The sequence below is a fragment of the Polypterus senegalus genome, chromosome 14 (assembly GCF_016835505.1).
Source record: "Polypterus senegalus isolate Bchr_013 chromosome 14, ASM1683550v1, whole genome shotgun sequence".
Classification (NCBI taxonomy): Eukaryota; Metazoa; Chordata; class Cladistia; order Polypteriformes; family Polypteridae; genus Polypterus; species Polypterus senegalus.
Genome location: NC_053167.1, coordinates 39,879,265 through 39,895,877, shown reverse-complemented (window position 1 = coordinate 39,895,877; position 16,613 = coordinate 39,879,265). Strand labels below are relative to the sequence as shown.

Below are 16,613 nucleotides of genomic sequence, written 5' to 3'. Positions count from 1 at the left end.
CATGTTCTGTGCAATTACAAGTTAGGGTGGACGTACACTGAGCAGTTTTTCAAAATTACAAGATAGCTGATGGACGTAATGCTGCTACTTGTAAAGTGTGAGATATGTTCTGATCTGATCTGAGTGACTTATGATATGTCAAATAAACAATGGGCATTGTCGGCTTGAGTTTCTCAGGTATGAGATGTCATGCATACCATTTGTGTGTTTCAGTTCCCACTGAATAAAAAGGAAGTGACTCCATGTTTATGCCTTTGCAACATTTGTGGATGCAGAAGATGGAGAAAAAAATTGTCAAATTAAGGCAAAGAGAACCATCCACTCTGTGATATTTCTTTTCGAAAAATATGATCTGGTGTTTAAAGATGGAATACTCATGAACATAAGATTCCAGTAATACTGATAGTGAGCTTAGATACATTTACCCTAGTGGAAAAATTTATGTACAATGATCTATCACATCATTCTTCACAGCATCAAATTGCATGAGTACCTTGTATCTTACCTGACAATCTTCCTTGACATCATTCAAAATGCCACTGTATTGGGATGCTTGAACCGTTTCAACTGATAGATTTCAGGTAAACGATCAAGGCTTGAAAGACTTGTCAAGCTAGACAGGAGTTCCGTATATATTCTGGAAAAGCTGAAAGTCAACGCAAAACCTTAGAATGCTTTATATAGCCAGCCTGTTTGCAACTTAGTGCAGCTGTTGATTCCCATGGGAATCGACCTTGAGCTTGTGTGATAAGTTTTCTGTGTTTTGAGAAGCTGCCTTTTCTTCTAGTGGAATTAAACCAGGTGCTTACTTTAGCCAAGAACAAGAGAGAGTGGTTACTTTCCGTTAGAACGTTTTTCTTAAAGAGATTTCAGTTCCGTTTTTAGGTTAGATTTAGTTCAGTTCGCACCTTTTTTTTTCAAGAATGGACTGTTTGATTAAGTTGCTGCCTTTCTGACACTTTGAGAGAAACTTTTAAATGGAGCTTGCTATCTGCTTAGCTGCTGGATATCTTCCAGAAAGCTCTGTCTCCAGCCTGAAATTTTTCATTTCACTTTTAAGGATATATAATCTATAACTAAGAAACTACCATCTGGGAAATGTCATTTGGAGCTGCAAGAAGACTGCACAAACCCACCCAGGTTGTATAATTCTTTGTTTTGCTTATATTTGCTGCTATTTTTTATTACACACATAGCTATACTTTTTTGAGCAAAAGCTAAAACACAGTTTCTCTGTCCAATTGATTTTTAGCATAGCCGAGTGCTGACTTATTATTTCTTGTCTTACTGTGGTCCCTTAAGTCACAAAAGACTCTGTGTGATCTTCTATTGGTGATAAACTCAGTTAAAGGAAAGGAGTTAAAATAAATGACAGTCCCTATTACTGAGAACCTTGTCATTAGAGGTCTCAAGGATTGAATATATGGGGTACAATACAGTGAGACATTTAAGAGTTTATAGATAACAGTTATATAGCTGATTTTGACAAATAACACAATAAAACAGCCTCCTGTCTTTCTGTGTGCCTATGAAATCACATAAGGCATACATGCCACTGACTCCCACTATTAGTACAGACATGGTGTTAAGTGTGAGGGGCCATTTGAACAGCAGAACAATCTAGACAAGAACAGGCCATTCCGCTCAACAAAGTTTGCCAGTCCTATCCACTTAATTCCTCTATAAAAACATCAAGTCTAGCTTTGAAAGTCCCTAAAGTCTTACTGTCTACCACGCTACTTGTTTTCTAATTCCAAGTGTCTGTGGTTCTCTGTGTAAAGCAAAACTTCCTAATGTTTGTGTGAAATTTACCCTTGACAAGTTTCCAACTGTGTCCCTGTGTTCTTGATGAGCTCATTTTAAAATAACAGTCTTGATCCACTTTACTATTTCACTTCATAATTTTAAACACTTCAGTCATGTCTCCTCTTAATCTTCTTTTGTTTAAACTGAAAGGCTCAGCTCTTTTAATATTTCTTCATAAGTCATCCCCTGCAGTCCTGGAATGAGCCTAGTCAGTCTTGTTTGGACTTTTTCTAAAGCTGTTATGTTCTTTTTGTAGCCTGGAGACCAAATCTCTATACAGGACTCCAGATAAGGCCTCACCAGTGCGTTATAAGGCTTGAGCAGAACCTCCTTGGACTTGTACTCTACACATCGTGCTATATAACCTAACATAATGTTACCTTTCTTAATGGCTTCTGAACACTGTCAGGAAGTCAATAGATTAGAGTCCACTATGACTCCTAAATCCTTCTCAAAAGGTGTACTCTCGATTTTCAGACATCCCATTTTGTATTCAGACCTAGCATTTTTACTTTCTATGTGTAATACCTTATATTTACTGACATTAAATTTCAACGGGACTCCCGATGTTGTATCACAGAGAAAAATTGCAAAATGTCTCATTGTTAGAAAAAGTCAAATAAGGCCAGTGTGTCCAGTAGACATCCCAGAGACTGAATTCCAAATAATAAGTGTAATAAACTGACATACTCTAGAGAAACCTGACCCATGACACATGCTTTTGAAATTTTATGAGTCCAAACTACACTTTTATTTTTATCGTTAATGAGATAAAAAATGTAAATGAAAATTTCAACACACTTAATATATGAGGGGGAATCAAGCTAAGTTAAAAGATGGGGTTTATCAGAAAATGGAACGAACCTTAATAAAACTGATAATGTTATTTCTAAATGTGGTCTCCACCCTTCTCAATGCTCTTGTTCCATTTTCTAATAAGTTCCATTTTCTAACTTTAGCTTGACTCCCCCTCATATTTATCAAATAAAATAAGATAACAAAAGTGATTTTGTTTTGTGGAAGATTCAATTCTGTGTGGACTTTGACAGGTCATTCAACATACATGACTATATTTACCAAAGATGGACATTCTATTGGCAGACCTTGCACAGCTCTGAATTGGAATAAGATCAAAATAGATGGATGGACAGATTGACTGAAATTGTACTAGGAAAAACAAGGAGTACCAAAAAATCAGTACAGCATACCACAGTGTGTAATATGTGGTGCAAAATACCCTCCATATATTGACAACACGTTCTATTGTTTGGAATTTTGATACTGAGATTCTGGTTGTCACACTGCAAAGACAAAAACACATTGAATCCTGTGATACGGCAGAAGTGTTTTTGCCACTGTATTGAATAGATTTCCAAAGTTGCTTAATTGAAAGTCATTATCCTGTCAGTGGTCTTGACAGTTGATGTGTTTCCATATTACATAGAGATGCAAACAGTTAGAACACATTCCGTGTGACAGTGATACATATTTGAGAGCAGCGTCCCGTATTGTGAAATTTGTAGTGGTTATTGGCCTAATTAACTGTTTTGAATTAAACATCATAGTGGCAGCTTCATTTCTAATTGAATTACATTGACATTTTACTTTAAAATGGCACAGAAAATAAGTTCTACCTAACATTATTTTAAAGTGCATTCTACCTTTTAACACAGAACAGTACACAATTAACGTTAGTTAATTCAACACTAGCCAAATATCTGGTACTCTCTAATTTGCCTTTAATACTTTTATCTTCAAGGTATTACAGTCACTAGGTAAAAAATGTTTATTTGACCCCATTTTCCTAACAGTAGGTCTTCATGGATTGTATGCTAACAAGGAAAGGAATCAAACAGGGCTGAAAATTGGATGCTTCATAGCAAGAAGAAAGTGCTCATTTAGCGCAATGAAGTATGGGGTTTTTTGACAGATAATGAAAAAACACATTTGGCTAATAGGTAACTTAACTACATTTACTGCTGACTGAACACTACAAACATAAGCCGAAAAGCATCTTAAAGCTGTTGTCTGGTTGCTGTTATTAAAACAGTTTAATTACCCAACTACAGCTACAGTCAGCAAATGAGGGAATAAAATGGTGAAATGCTGACATCCAGCAGAGGAGATGTCTGACAAGTTCTCTAGGCATCAGTAAAAGGTAATTTATTACTGCAATTTGTTTCTCCATTTTCAGTGACTATATGGGTACCTAGGATCATCTTTGATTCGAGAAGGAGCTTTGAAAATAACAGAGCAAATAACACTCAGTCGTAGCATCAGATGGCTTTGCAAATATTGCTTCTTCATCTGTTGTAGACAATTCAGTCAGAACAGATGCTCACCGCATAACACATAACATAATCTAACAATTCCAGTATTTTGTATAGTATTGCATTTATGTTCAACATCCTGATTGACCATGAGAATTGTTGGGCAAACTGCCAGTGCTGATGTTCTGAATTCCAGTATTTGCTTATGGAATTTGCCTTTGTTTATTAAATTATATTGTATGTCTTTGCATTGTCATTTAGTTCTTGTGTATCAAATTCAAAGACATAGTCACCACTGCAGAACCTAAACCAAACAGTTCCTTAAAGAAAGGTTTAAAACTGATAAGGATAGAAAATCATGCCAATTCAGTTTATTGCCAAAAGGAAAACTGCTGTTTTATTAAATAGGTAATATAAGGTGCAGCCTAGGGCACACATTGCTGGTGGGGACACACAGACACTCTAATTTTATGTGGGATAGATGATCTGTGAAAGCAACACCCACTTTGAGAAGGAACATACAGAGGGGAAAGTACAGAGAGAAGAAGATGGAGCATAAGGGATAGAGTTTGCATCCTGGGGCCTTGTTTATGAACCTCTGCATAATTTTGAGCAGGAAAATATGCATATGCTAAAAAAACAGGAAAATGCGTATGCCGAAAAAAAAAAGACTTACAAAACACGCACATTTCCACACAATTTACCGTTTATAAATCATAATCATTTTGTAAATGTGCATTCGTGAACATGCCTTAAATCCCACCTGGTTCCACCCTGAAACCACTATATAAGAACCATGCTTATCAACCTCATACATATTGTGACAGTAGAGGGCACTGTCACTCCTCCAAATCAGCAGACAACATATTCAGACACCAGGTTAAATATCAGAAATGAATTTAATTTCTTGAATTATGTGCACAAAGCACCTCCACCTCCACACTACACAAATAATAATCCTCCTCTCCACCCAGCAGCTCTATCACACTCCCTCCCAACTCCGGCTCAGCCTGCTGGGTTTGCCACAGTCCTTTATATAGTACATGACCCAGAAGTGCTTCTGTCCTTCAGTCCATGATTCCATAGCACTTCTGGATCAGATGAAATCTTCTTCTTTTCTTCAGCCCAGAAGTACATCATTTCTTCCATCCCTGTGACAAGGGAGTACTTCCGGGATATAATAGAAACACTTGTGCCTCCCTGCAGCGGCCCCCACGGTATCCAGCAGGGCTGTGAAGCCAAACTCCATTGTTCATGATGCCCTGTGGGAATTTGGGGCACCTCCATGTTGCAGGGAGGACTCCATCTAGCGGTGCCAGGGTGTTGGCCGGGATAAACTGCCGGCCATCTCTCACAGTATGCAATCACAGTTCTTTAGACCTTCATTGGCTAGTAGAGCAGCCTCCTTATTTGACACATCCAGTAGTGAGAGACAGAAGTTCTCATCTCTAAATAGAGGCACGAAAAAAAAACTTTATTTGGAAGCAGAAGCGCAAGTGTCATCACTTTGAATCAGCCTAGTTGCTCTTCTCTGGACCTTTTCTAGCACTGCTATGTCCTTTTTTACAGCCTGGAGATCAAAACTGAGATCTCCAGGCTGTAAAAGATGAGGCCTCACCAGTGTGTTAAATAGATTAAGCAGAACTTCCTTGGACTTGTACTCAACACATCGTGCTACTATAGAACCTAACATTCTCTTAGCCTTCTTAATGGCTTCTGAACACTGTCTGGAAGTTGATAGAATAGAGTCCACTACAACTCCTAAATCCTTCTCATAACATGTACTCTCGATTTTCAGATTTCCCATTGTGTATTTAAGCCTAACATTTTTACTTCCAGTGTGTAATGCGTTACATTTACTAACATTAAACTTTATTTGCCACAAATCTGCCCAAGCCTGTATGCCGTCCAAGTCCTTCTGTAATGATATAATGGATTCCAAATTATCTGCTGATTCACCTGTATTGGTATCATCTGCAAACTTAACCAGCTTATTAAGTATAATCCTATCTAAATCATTTATATATATTAAAAATAGTAGCAAACCTAGCACTGACCCCTGTGGAACACCACTCCTAACATCGGCCAGTTCTGATGAGGTTCCTCGCACCATCACCCTCTGCTTCCTGTGTTGGAGCCAATTCTGCACCCATCTAAAAACATCACCCTGAACTCCCACTTCTTTTAGTAAGATGACCATCCTCTCCTGTGGCACCTTATCAAATGCTTTCTGAAAGTCAAAATAAATAATATCATATGCTCCACTTTAATAATATCCCTTTGTTGTTTCCTCACAGAATTCTAGCATGTTATTAAAACACGATCTCCCTCTTCTGAACCCATGCTGACTGTTCAGAAAAACTCCAGTACTTGCCAGGTGCTGCTCAATGTTATCCTTAATAATTCTTTTCATTATTATTTTTTTTAATTCCCCTTTACTATTCCTGATGCACTTGACCTCCTCCTTGACTGTCCTTTTACTACCACAATATTGAAAGAATCTCTTAGTGTTGTCTTATTCATCTCCAACTGTCTTTTAGCCTCCCTAATATCCTTCTTAATGGTTGCCTTCATGTTCTCATATGCCCTACGATTCACTTTGGAGTTTTTAGTCCTTTATGCCTTATAGAGCCATTTTTTTTTTCCTTTGCAGCTTATCTTTTTAACCCTTTTAACCCACTGCACAGTTTTTTTTTCATTTTCTATTAATTCCAATTTTATGTATGTATCTGTCCTGCATTACACATAAAACATCTTTAAACCCGTTCCACTGCTCCTTGACTGTCTCCACACTTAAAAGCTTATCCCTGTCTATCCTCCTTAGTCTTTGCCGTATCTGCTCCAAATTTGCCCTACCAAAGTTAAACTTAACAATTTTAGTCTTTGCATCCACACTCTTACAAAACAGAGTATTGTATTATATTATGTTCACTTGACCCTAGTGGTTAAATCACCTCTACACCCTCAATTCTATCTTGATGATTACAAAATAGTAAATCCAGACAAGCTTCACCCTGCGTTGGTACTTTAACTTTAAATGTGTTAAATAAAACTCACTGATTACTTCCAAAAATTTCCAAGGTTATCCCAGTTAATATTTGAATAGTTAAAGTCCCCCATGATTATAATGTAAACTTGCCTTTTTGTTATTACTAAAAAGATGCATTTTGCGATTACTGTCTGCATTGGGTGGTCTATAACACACTCCTAAAATAAGGCATCTTTCCTAACGCTTTTCAGACGAAGCCACATGTCTGCACTAAGATGGGGCTCATCGTCCACCTGAAGAGGACTCGTGTTTAAATTCTGTTTGACATAAACAGCAACCCTACCTCCTTTACTGTTCTGCCTCTCCTTCCTAAAAACAGTGTATCCCTCTATGTTATACTCATCCCCATCTTTGTTATTTAGCCAGGTTTCCATTATTGCTATAATAAAAAAGCAGTGTGTTTTACTCACACAAAAAATGGGCAATTAGGAGAGGTTTTGGGAAATCTATGATAAAGTAACTCATACATTTCATATGTCCCTTGTAAAGTTGTTTGTTAACCTCTAAGAGTCGTCAGTTTCAGGAACTTCATCCCTTCTTGATAAATTATTCCTTGCATCTGTTGATTTCTGGATAAAGAAATCTTTCCTTACATCAGTATATTTTGCATCCTTTTCCAGGTTCCATCTCTGCTCCTCATGCTCAGCTTTCTAGTTTCCTTCATAAATGTAAACCCTTCTGTCATGTCAATTCTCTATCTTTGAATGCATAAACTGAAATGATTTAACTCCTTTGGTCTTTTCTCATAGCTAATACCCAGCAGCCTTGGAATCAGTCTAAAAATCATCTCTGGACTGTATTTGTTGCTTTGATGTCTTTTTGAAATAAGGAGACCAAAACTGCAATATTAAAATATTTCAGATGTGGCCTCACAAGTTTGCTGTACAGCTTAACCTCCCTGATTTGTACTCAACACCATATACTATGCAGCCAAACATCCTTTTAGCCTTCGTTATTCATTCTGTAAACAGTCAGTTTGTCCTAAGTCCTTTACTTAAAGTAGACTTTGAAACATCGGGTCCCATTCTGTAATAATATTTAATATTTTTACTTATTGTATGTAAAATCTATACGGATTCTGTCCACTTTCTTCTCCAATAAATTAGCAAACACCCAGTTATCTGACAAATTCGCCTTTTTAGTTTCTTTGGCAAACATTAAGCTTTTTATGTATGTTCTTGTCAAGATTGTTTTTAGAAAATAAAGAGCTGCAGTCTTGGTACTGATACCAGTGGATTTCATATTTAACAGTTGATTATATCCACAATTAGAAAACGGTCCTTGTACCACAACTTGAAGCTTACTGCATTTAAACAAATCATGCACCTACTCATAGATTGTGTCTTGAATTCTTGCTTCTTTTAGCTTGAACAGTAGACATACATGTGGTACATTATGAAAAGCTTTTCTGAAAATCTATATATAGTATTAGCTCCTATCATTAAATATTTCTGTTGCTTCTTCATGCCATAGTGCCACATTTGGTGAAACAGGATCTGCATTGTCTAAACCAATGCTATCAGTTAATAATATACTTGTAGATAAGTGTCACACACGAGTAAATGGGAGGCAAAATTCAGGTCTCGTCTGTTGATAATTCAACAACAAATCAAGGGTCAGTGCTGTCATTTGATTCCTTTCCTTTCCTTTTGCCTTCAGACCAGAAAATCAATGGCATGAGGAGAAGCTACATTATTTCTGGCTCCGGAAACTTGAACACACCTCTTCCTCCAGGGCTGCCTTTAAAGAACCACCACCACCACATTTAGCCAGTCTATGACTTGAATCTATCCACGACTATTGTTTCTGTTTTTGTCATTTAACATTTTTTTAATTTTTTACAAACAATTATATGGGTATCATGATCCATAACAAACAACAACCCACCCTATCAAAGATACACCAGAATAACTAAAAAGAATAAACTTTGCTAAAGATAAAAAGAGCAGTTACAGTTACAGTGAGAGATTTTAAAGGCATATTGCCATTGGCATAAAGGAGCCCCTGTATCGTTTCTTGGCACACCTCTGCTGAGTAACTGATTGGCTGAAACTTCTCAGTGTTAGTGTGTCAGGGAGCGGATGTGCAGCATTTATCATAATGGCCAACACTTTTATTTTCCTTCTCTCTTTTGTCTTTACCTCTAGCAGGTCCAAAGTGCTTCCCATAACTGAAACTGCCTTTTTATCTAATTGTACATTCTATGTGTTGCTTAGTTTTGTCATTTATAATCGTTTCCATTCTTTTGCCTGTAATGGATAATACGATAGCTGATTTATAGTTACTAGAATTACTATTTTATATAATGAGATTACATTAACTACTTTTTAGTCTTGCCCAGAATGCAATGACTTTCAAACATTCATTTTAGGCTTTATATAATTGTCAGCTTCTGTGAACACTGTAAAATAAATGTTACCTGGTCTTGGTGATTTATTTATTGTCAACTTTTTTAATTGCCCTAATACTTCTCTCTGTTTCCTCAAATTTCAAAATCATTAATATTGTATCTCACTTTTGGAACTTATTCATAAGTTAAATTTCCAAAAATATGTACTGAGAGCATTTTGTACTTCCTCTTTTTTGTATTTTATTTCTTAATAGATGTCATCTCTTCTTTAACTATCTTTTTGCAGCTGAAATGGTGAAAACAATCTTACAATCAGCTATGTTCTCTTCTGTTTTTTGCCATTTTTAATTTCCCCTTTCATTAGTGCTTTTATGCACTCATAGACCCTACCGTTGGTGGTAGAATTTTTGACTTAAGGATTTCTTCTTTGGTTCCTTATTCGTTCACCCCAGAGTACTAGGGTGTTGTACCATGTTAGCCATTATGGATGCAGTGAGAAGCATCTTGCCTGAAAAAGGGGCCTGAGTTGCCTCAAAAGCTTGCATATTGTAATCTTTCTAGTCAGCCATTTTGCTTAACTTCTATCCACCTCAAAACATTTTAAAATTTGTGATTGCTTGTTTTGAGAGCTTCCTAGATATTTTAGATTGTCTATCATGATGTAACTCTCCATTGTCTACTCACTAACTTTTTTAAGTAGTATTGCACTCATCCATCATGACATTATGTATCATACCTTTATAGTTCTTTTTAGCCAAACAACACACTAAATATTTACTTCTGTTTTTAAAAAGGACATATATATTATTGTGGCTGGTTTTTTGGAAGTCTGAAAAGGTAGTCCTTTGAGTCTGGAGGTCACCCACCTCACAAGGTTTGCAGGAATTACCCTATGAAATGTATATGACTACTAAATCAAAGTATTTTTACATATTGATCACCTTGTAAGAACATATTCTTACATGAATTATACAAGAAAAACTGACATTCCATTAATTGATTTTAGTTTGAGGGAACCACATCAAGTAGTTAGTCAAAACCCTTAATCATCAAACTTTCAGACATTGCGAGCAAAGGGTGTGCATATTTATCACAATGTAAAGACAGAAAGATTCTGGGTAAGGGAAGCATTGTGACCTTTTCATAAATATTAACTGCATTGTCCTACCTGCTTCCACAGCCAAGACAGTGATGTTGTGCCAGCCTGCTGTCTCTCGATCCAAGATCTTTCCTAAGGTGATAGCACCCGTGATGGAGTCAATATTGAATATCCGTTCTACATCAGTGCTTCGATCAATGGAGTACCTGCATAAGAAATAATAAAGTGACTGCAGTTCACATACGTTTAACATACATAAGATTTACTGGCAGTGTCAAAATTACATCATCCTACCTTGGGTTTGGACATGGAAGCACTGTATCTTCTAGAACAGTTCCAGGCAAGTTTCTAATTTTTTCTGTTTTGTTCTAAGAGTTAGTATAATTATTTATTTGTATTTTCATTACATCTCCCACAACACCATCTTGTTATTCCTGAGTGCTGCTATTTCATAGGCTCCATTACCATTTAGGGGTTGCTGGGGCATGTAGTCATGTGCACTGTGATGTCTGCTGTCATCATTTCTACAGTTTAAACACTGGAAAAACACATCTCTTTCCATCCATGATTTGGATAACAAAATCTAAAGCACTTTTCTCGTGTGTATTTCTAGTGTTCTTCATCTCAAATTCTTCTTTCCCTGTTTGGTTTTTGTTCTGGTTTTGGCTTTTCTTGGTTTGGATATTTTTCTGTCCGTTGACATCAATTTATTTCAGTTGTGTGTGTTCACCTATTTTCTCAAAGTTCTGTTCAACTGCATCATAAACTTAAGCTGTGGTGATTGTGAAATTAATGTTTTAGTCTGTGTAATAAGAGACAATAGGTAATGAAACTAAGTGAGATTTTCACAACCTACACAGGATTAAAGGCAATAATAATAATAATAATAATATAGTTTTACCATTCTTAGGCTATATTAAAAGTAAGAAGATGTGAAAATTCAAAATTTTGGAAAACACAAGAACTGTTTAGTTGCAATGCATTTTAATGTGTATAAATACTAAGGAGAAAGAGCATGAGTACAGTATATGCTCAATGTAAGAACTGCTTGTTGGTATAGCTAGTATTGTGAGTGGTCCCAATGGAGAGCTGGGACTTCAATGAGGAGTTGTGTATGAACAGCGGATTTTACAGACATTATTTTGTTTTCCTGAGCTATAGGTGGCATTAAAATCATCAAAGACAGAGGGTCTGTAAATTACATATCCCAGACTGCAACCTCATAGGACAGTGTTTGGTTGTTATGTGGCGTTATGATCTTTGTGTTCCATGGTCAGGGTCTTGTGGGAAAGGTGAAGATTTATGTGCAAAACATTGGCATAAAATTCTTTATTTGGGGATGTGTTAATAACATTGAGTCTTTTGAGTTCTGATTGGATATAATACCTTTCTTGTAAACAAGGTGTGGCTATTTATCTTTTCTAGGAAAAAATAATTACTGTTTTACTCCAATACGAGAAATGTTTCCAAAGATTCTCTCCTGAGACATGTAGAACTCTATTGTTTATCACTGAGAGCACAGGAGGCAGCTATAGATGTTGCCTGGGGATTTAAGTGAATGTATGAGTTTAAGGAGAATTCCTGACTTTGGAAGAAATTCAAGTTATTTTAAGTCGCTACTGAGTGGTCTTTAAAGGCTACTCTCTCCGTTACAGATCATCTTCGCTTAGAGTCAGGAGGTGGAGTAGAGCCATGTGGATTGTTCAGCCAGAGAGAGTAAAAGTTAAATGGAATGAAAAAACTACATTTAACTAACCAGTGAATATGTCTTTCCACAATAGGATTATACTATTAGCAAAAAAAAAACAGTGTCTGAATTTTGAATCTGCAGTTAAGGTGTCAGTAATGCTGAACAAATTGCTGATTAACCAGTGTGACGAACTGTCAGAAATAGGCAAAGCTAAATTCATAGTTTATAAGTTTAACAAATTAAAAGGAAAAGCAAAATAAATGAGGTGGCAAAAGGCAGTTATAAGGTGAACATGTTCCAGTACATTTCTTCAGAAATCGTAATCCAAAAGCAGTAGAAGAAATAATCAAAGATGTGACAACAACCAAAGAAATGGCAGCACTCACAAACACTCCAAACAGCTTCAATGTCAGCTGAATGTAGCCAGGTGAGATGTCTCAACAGTATTGATGTCAGGGTGGCCCTGCCTCTTGGACAACCACCCACAAAGTACAATGAACATCTGCACAATTAAACAGACAGTACAAAGTTATAAACAAAACACTTAAATACCAAAAACATGAAAAATAACAATTAAAAAAAAAAAACAAAAATTAAAAACAGTTCTGGGACAAAACAACGGCTGAAAAACAATGCCTAGATTCTCCAAAATAACATCAAGTTGAAATTTAAAGGTCATTAAAGTCATATTCTCTACTTGGTAATTTGGTAATTTTGTCTTTGGTTTTCAATAAAGCAAAACAGAAAAAAATATACACAACACACCAAAGTACAGTATTCTTAAACTACAATAGTTAGGGAATGTGGAATACCCATCCCACTAGTTGCACAGGCTCCATATTTGGTTAATGCCAGATAAAGCAGATTGGATTTGTTTCCTTCCTCGTTTCTTGATTCTTTGTTTGCTCATTCTTGCCTTGCATTGATTTGATTGATGAAAAACATAATGTTTGACATATCTGGATTTCTTGACATTTTTAGGTCTCAGCTAACGTGGCAGAGGTGAGGCGGCCTTCTGCTGTTATGCACCCAAAATCTGGAATAGCCTGCCAATAGGAATTCGCCAGGCAAATACAGTAGAGCAGTTTAAAACACTGCTGAAAACACATTACTTTAACATGGCCTTTTTATAACTTCACTTTAACTTAATACTGATACTCTGTATGTTCAATTCATCACAATAACTATTCATAATGGCTCTAAAATCCATACTGACCCCTACTCTCTCTTCTGTTTCTTTTTCTGGTTTCTTTGTGGTGGCGGCCTGCCACCACCACCTACTCAAAGCATCATGATGCATCAACATTGATGGACTGAAAGCCAGAAGTCTACGTGACCATCATCATCATCAGGTCCTTCCATGAAAGCCCTAAATACAAAGAGGACTGTTTGATTTATGTTAGGTAGATTGCCCAGAGGGGACTGGGTGGTCTCGTGGTCTGGAACCCCTACAGATTTTATTTTTTTCTCCAGCCTTTGGAGTTTTTTTTTTTGTTTTTTCTGTCCACCCTGGCCATCGCACCTTACTCTTATTCTATGTTAATTAATGTTGACTTATGTTTATCTTTTATTGTGTCTTCTATTTCTCTATTCATTTTGTAAAGCACTTTGAGCTACATTTTTTTGTATGAATATGTGCTATATAAATAAATGTTGATTGATTGATTGACAGAGCAAAATTTGCTGAAGGTATAGCTCAGCAATATAGTTATACTAAATAAAAAACATGTCATAATATTTTTTTAGATTAGAAATAGACCTTACAATGCTTTATGCTAAGGCAGTTTGCTCTGTGTGTTGAAAATGCCTCTGATGGCACCATTAAGTGGCCAAAAGACTTCTTCACAAACATTACAAACAATCACCCAGAAAGAAGAAATGGACTGGTTGAGGCTGACAGAAATATAATATTTTAACAAGCATAACTGATAACAATAGCGTGATTTATGAAAAAAGTAATGAGGTGATGAGTTTTAGAAATATTTGTCTGGATCTGTTTTTATGCTATAAACAACTTTTTTTATACCACTCTAGAATAAATTTGTTCAAAGCTGTTTTCATGATACTTCTGATGCATCATCTCCTCCTTCTTTGGTCCCATATTCTAATAATGAAAACCTATAAATTCAAAAGCCTTGAACACAGCAGTATTTTAATCATTTAGATAGTACTGGAGATACAAGCAATGACAGAATGCAAACCTGTTTATTCAGCCTCTACCCATAATGAAATTCTTAGGGACAAACAAAAAGAAAAAAAAAGTGTTTGTAATATACAACAATAACAACAAGAACCCACCTGCTTCTTGGGTCGAATCTTATGTGAATAAACATTAAGGCAGTTGTCAACATTTAGCTCAAGTTTAGTGACTTGTTTGCTTGAGATATAAATATTTTCTCCTATTTAGCAAGGAAAAAGTCAGGCAAAGCTGCTTTTTTGAGGTGACATCAAGACCACATAGTAATATATGTTTAAAAAAAAACATGGTTTCTGGCTTGATTAATTTGGAGGAAACTAAACTAAATTGTTAAGGTATGTTAAGGTAGAGGTTTTCTTGAAACACTACAGCATGTTTATGAGATACGTAAAGACTGTGTGGATTATGTTGATGGGACCTGCATATGGAATACTTTAAATGTTTGAGCTGACAGATATATGAAGATAGGCATTTAGTTTGAGTCTGGTCAGGCTGAAATGGAATGCAATGTTTTCTGGGAGAGCTGGAATGCAAAGCAGAATTTCAGAGAACTTTGCAAAATTTATGAAATTCGTGTTCCAGGATTCCAGGGAAATCACCTTGAGCTGAGTTTGAAATGAGTTCACTTCAGTGATAATGATGTTTGTAAGTTTTCCCTTTGATTTGTTTCTGCACATATTTTCAATGTGTTTTGAGAAAGTGTCAGCACGCCCTTCTAGCAGTTATGAAATCCCATTGCTAAATAAGCCAGTGTGTCTAGATTTATGTAGTGTCAGGGGGACCAGACGTGATTCGTAAACAAGAATACATGTCTGGTGACAACCCATTAAAAACTGTGCAGTGAACTATACCATCCATCCCCAATTTCTCCAGTCCATGTAGCCAGGGAAGATACGGAACAAAAGAATTTATGCTGAAAGAAAATAAAAGACTGAATTTGCTGTTATCCACTCAAGAGCTCAGTAGCACAAGGTAACTGAAAATGAATAATTAATTTACACCTTGTAATGAACACTGCAACGGTGGAGACAGGCAGACATACATGTAGACCACCACAGCTACTAGGCTCCACAGAAGTGCCTTTGTCTGCTGCAATATCTTTCTGTCATTTTAATTATTGCATCATTCTATGACATAACAACAGCCAGTAGAGTTCAGATAATCATTGTGGTCTAAGGGTATATGATGTGTTAAAATGTTGTGGCAGTATTTGTATTTTCAATTAGACAGTAAAGTCACATTTCTTTAGTTATTTGTTTAGATATTCATTCAGAAGGTAATGTTGTGTAGCCTATTGGTGTTGTTAGGCAGATTTGTTGATCCGGGTATTTTGAGTACTGAAATCTGTATTTCCTTTGGCTCTTCATTGCCAGTACTCTTAACTGTAGTACCTTTGACAGACTGTATCATACTGTTTAATTCAAATGCATTTTCTACAGTTTATATTTTCATGACTATAGCTGCCAGTTCTTTCAAGCTAACATTGACTCCTACACTATTGTCATACTGCTGAACAAAGAGAGCACACATAGCACCTGTGACAAAATAGTTTTCACATTTATCATTTGTCCACTGATACCATCATATGTGTAATCTGATGTTACAGAAAAGTTTTTTTCTCTTGCGTCAGGTTATGTTTATTTTTAAAACATGCAATGTACTTTTTGCACACATGGCACATATTTATACGTCTAATAGGGTTTTTTAGGAGATTTGTCGACTGTAGCTGGTTCATCATAAACAGAAGCGTGCTCTCTGTCAGGTTAGTAAGAGCACCTCTGATCTTTAAAGTTTAAAATCACCGCCTCTACTTTGAGCACTGCCTTCACGAAGCATTGGATTGGATTAGAAATGTGCCAGTCAGTGAGCCTTCTAATTGTTTCCATGCAGTTTTAAGAAAATTCACTCATGGCTGTCTCCAGATGTATATATCATATGTCTGGCTTTAGCGAGACTACTGTATGTTTTATGCACTTATTTGGGGGTAAAAAGGAAGGGGAGGCTGCTATCCCTTAAAAAAACTGACACTGTTCCGAGCGCCTCATCTCCCTTCCTTGAAAAGAAATCTTTTTCATAGTTTTTAATGGAGAAGACATAATCTGCAACTAAACAAAAGAGCCACCTGGAAATGTTCATCTGTGTCTTGCTGTTG

At 36.3% G+C, this 16,613-nt stretch overlaps 1 protein-coding gene across 1 annotated transcript in view; it reads right to left on the bottom strand.

Annotated features, from left to right (window-relative positions):
- LOC120514797 (cadherin-22-like) overlaps nt 1-16,613 on the bottom strand; it is a 1,212,176-nt gene that overhangs the window by 296,445 nt on the left and 899,118 nt on the right. Inside the window, exon 9 of the mRNA XM_039735358.1 lies at nt 10,644-10,780. Coding sequence (XP_039591292.1) covers nt 10,644-10,780 — 137 coding nt within the window. The remainder of the gene's footprint in view (nt 1-10,643; nt 10,781-16,613) is intronic.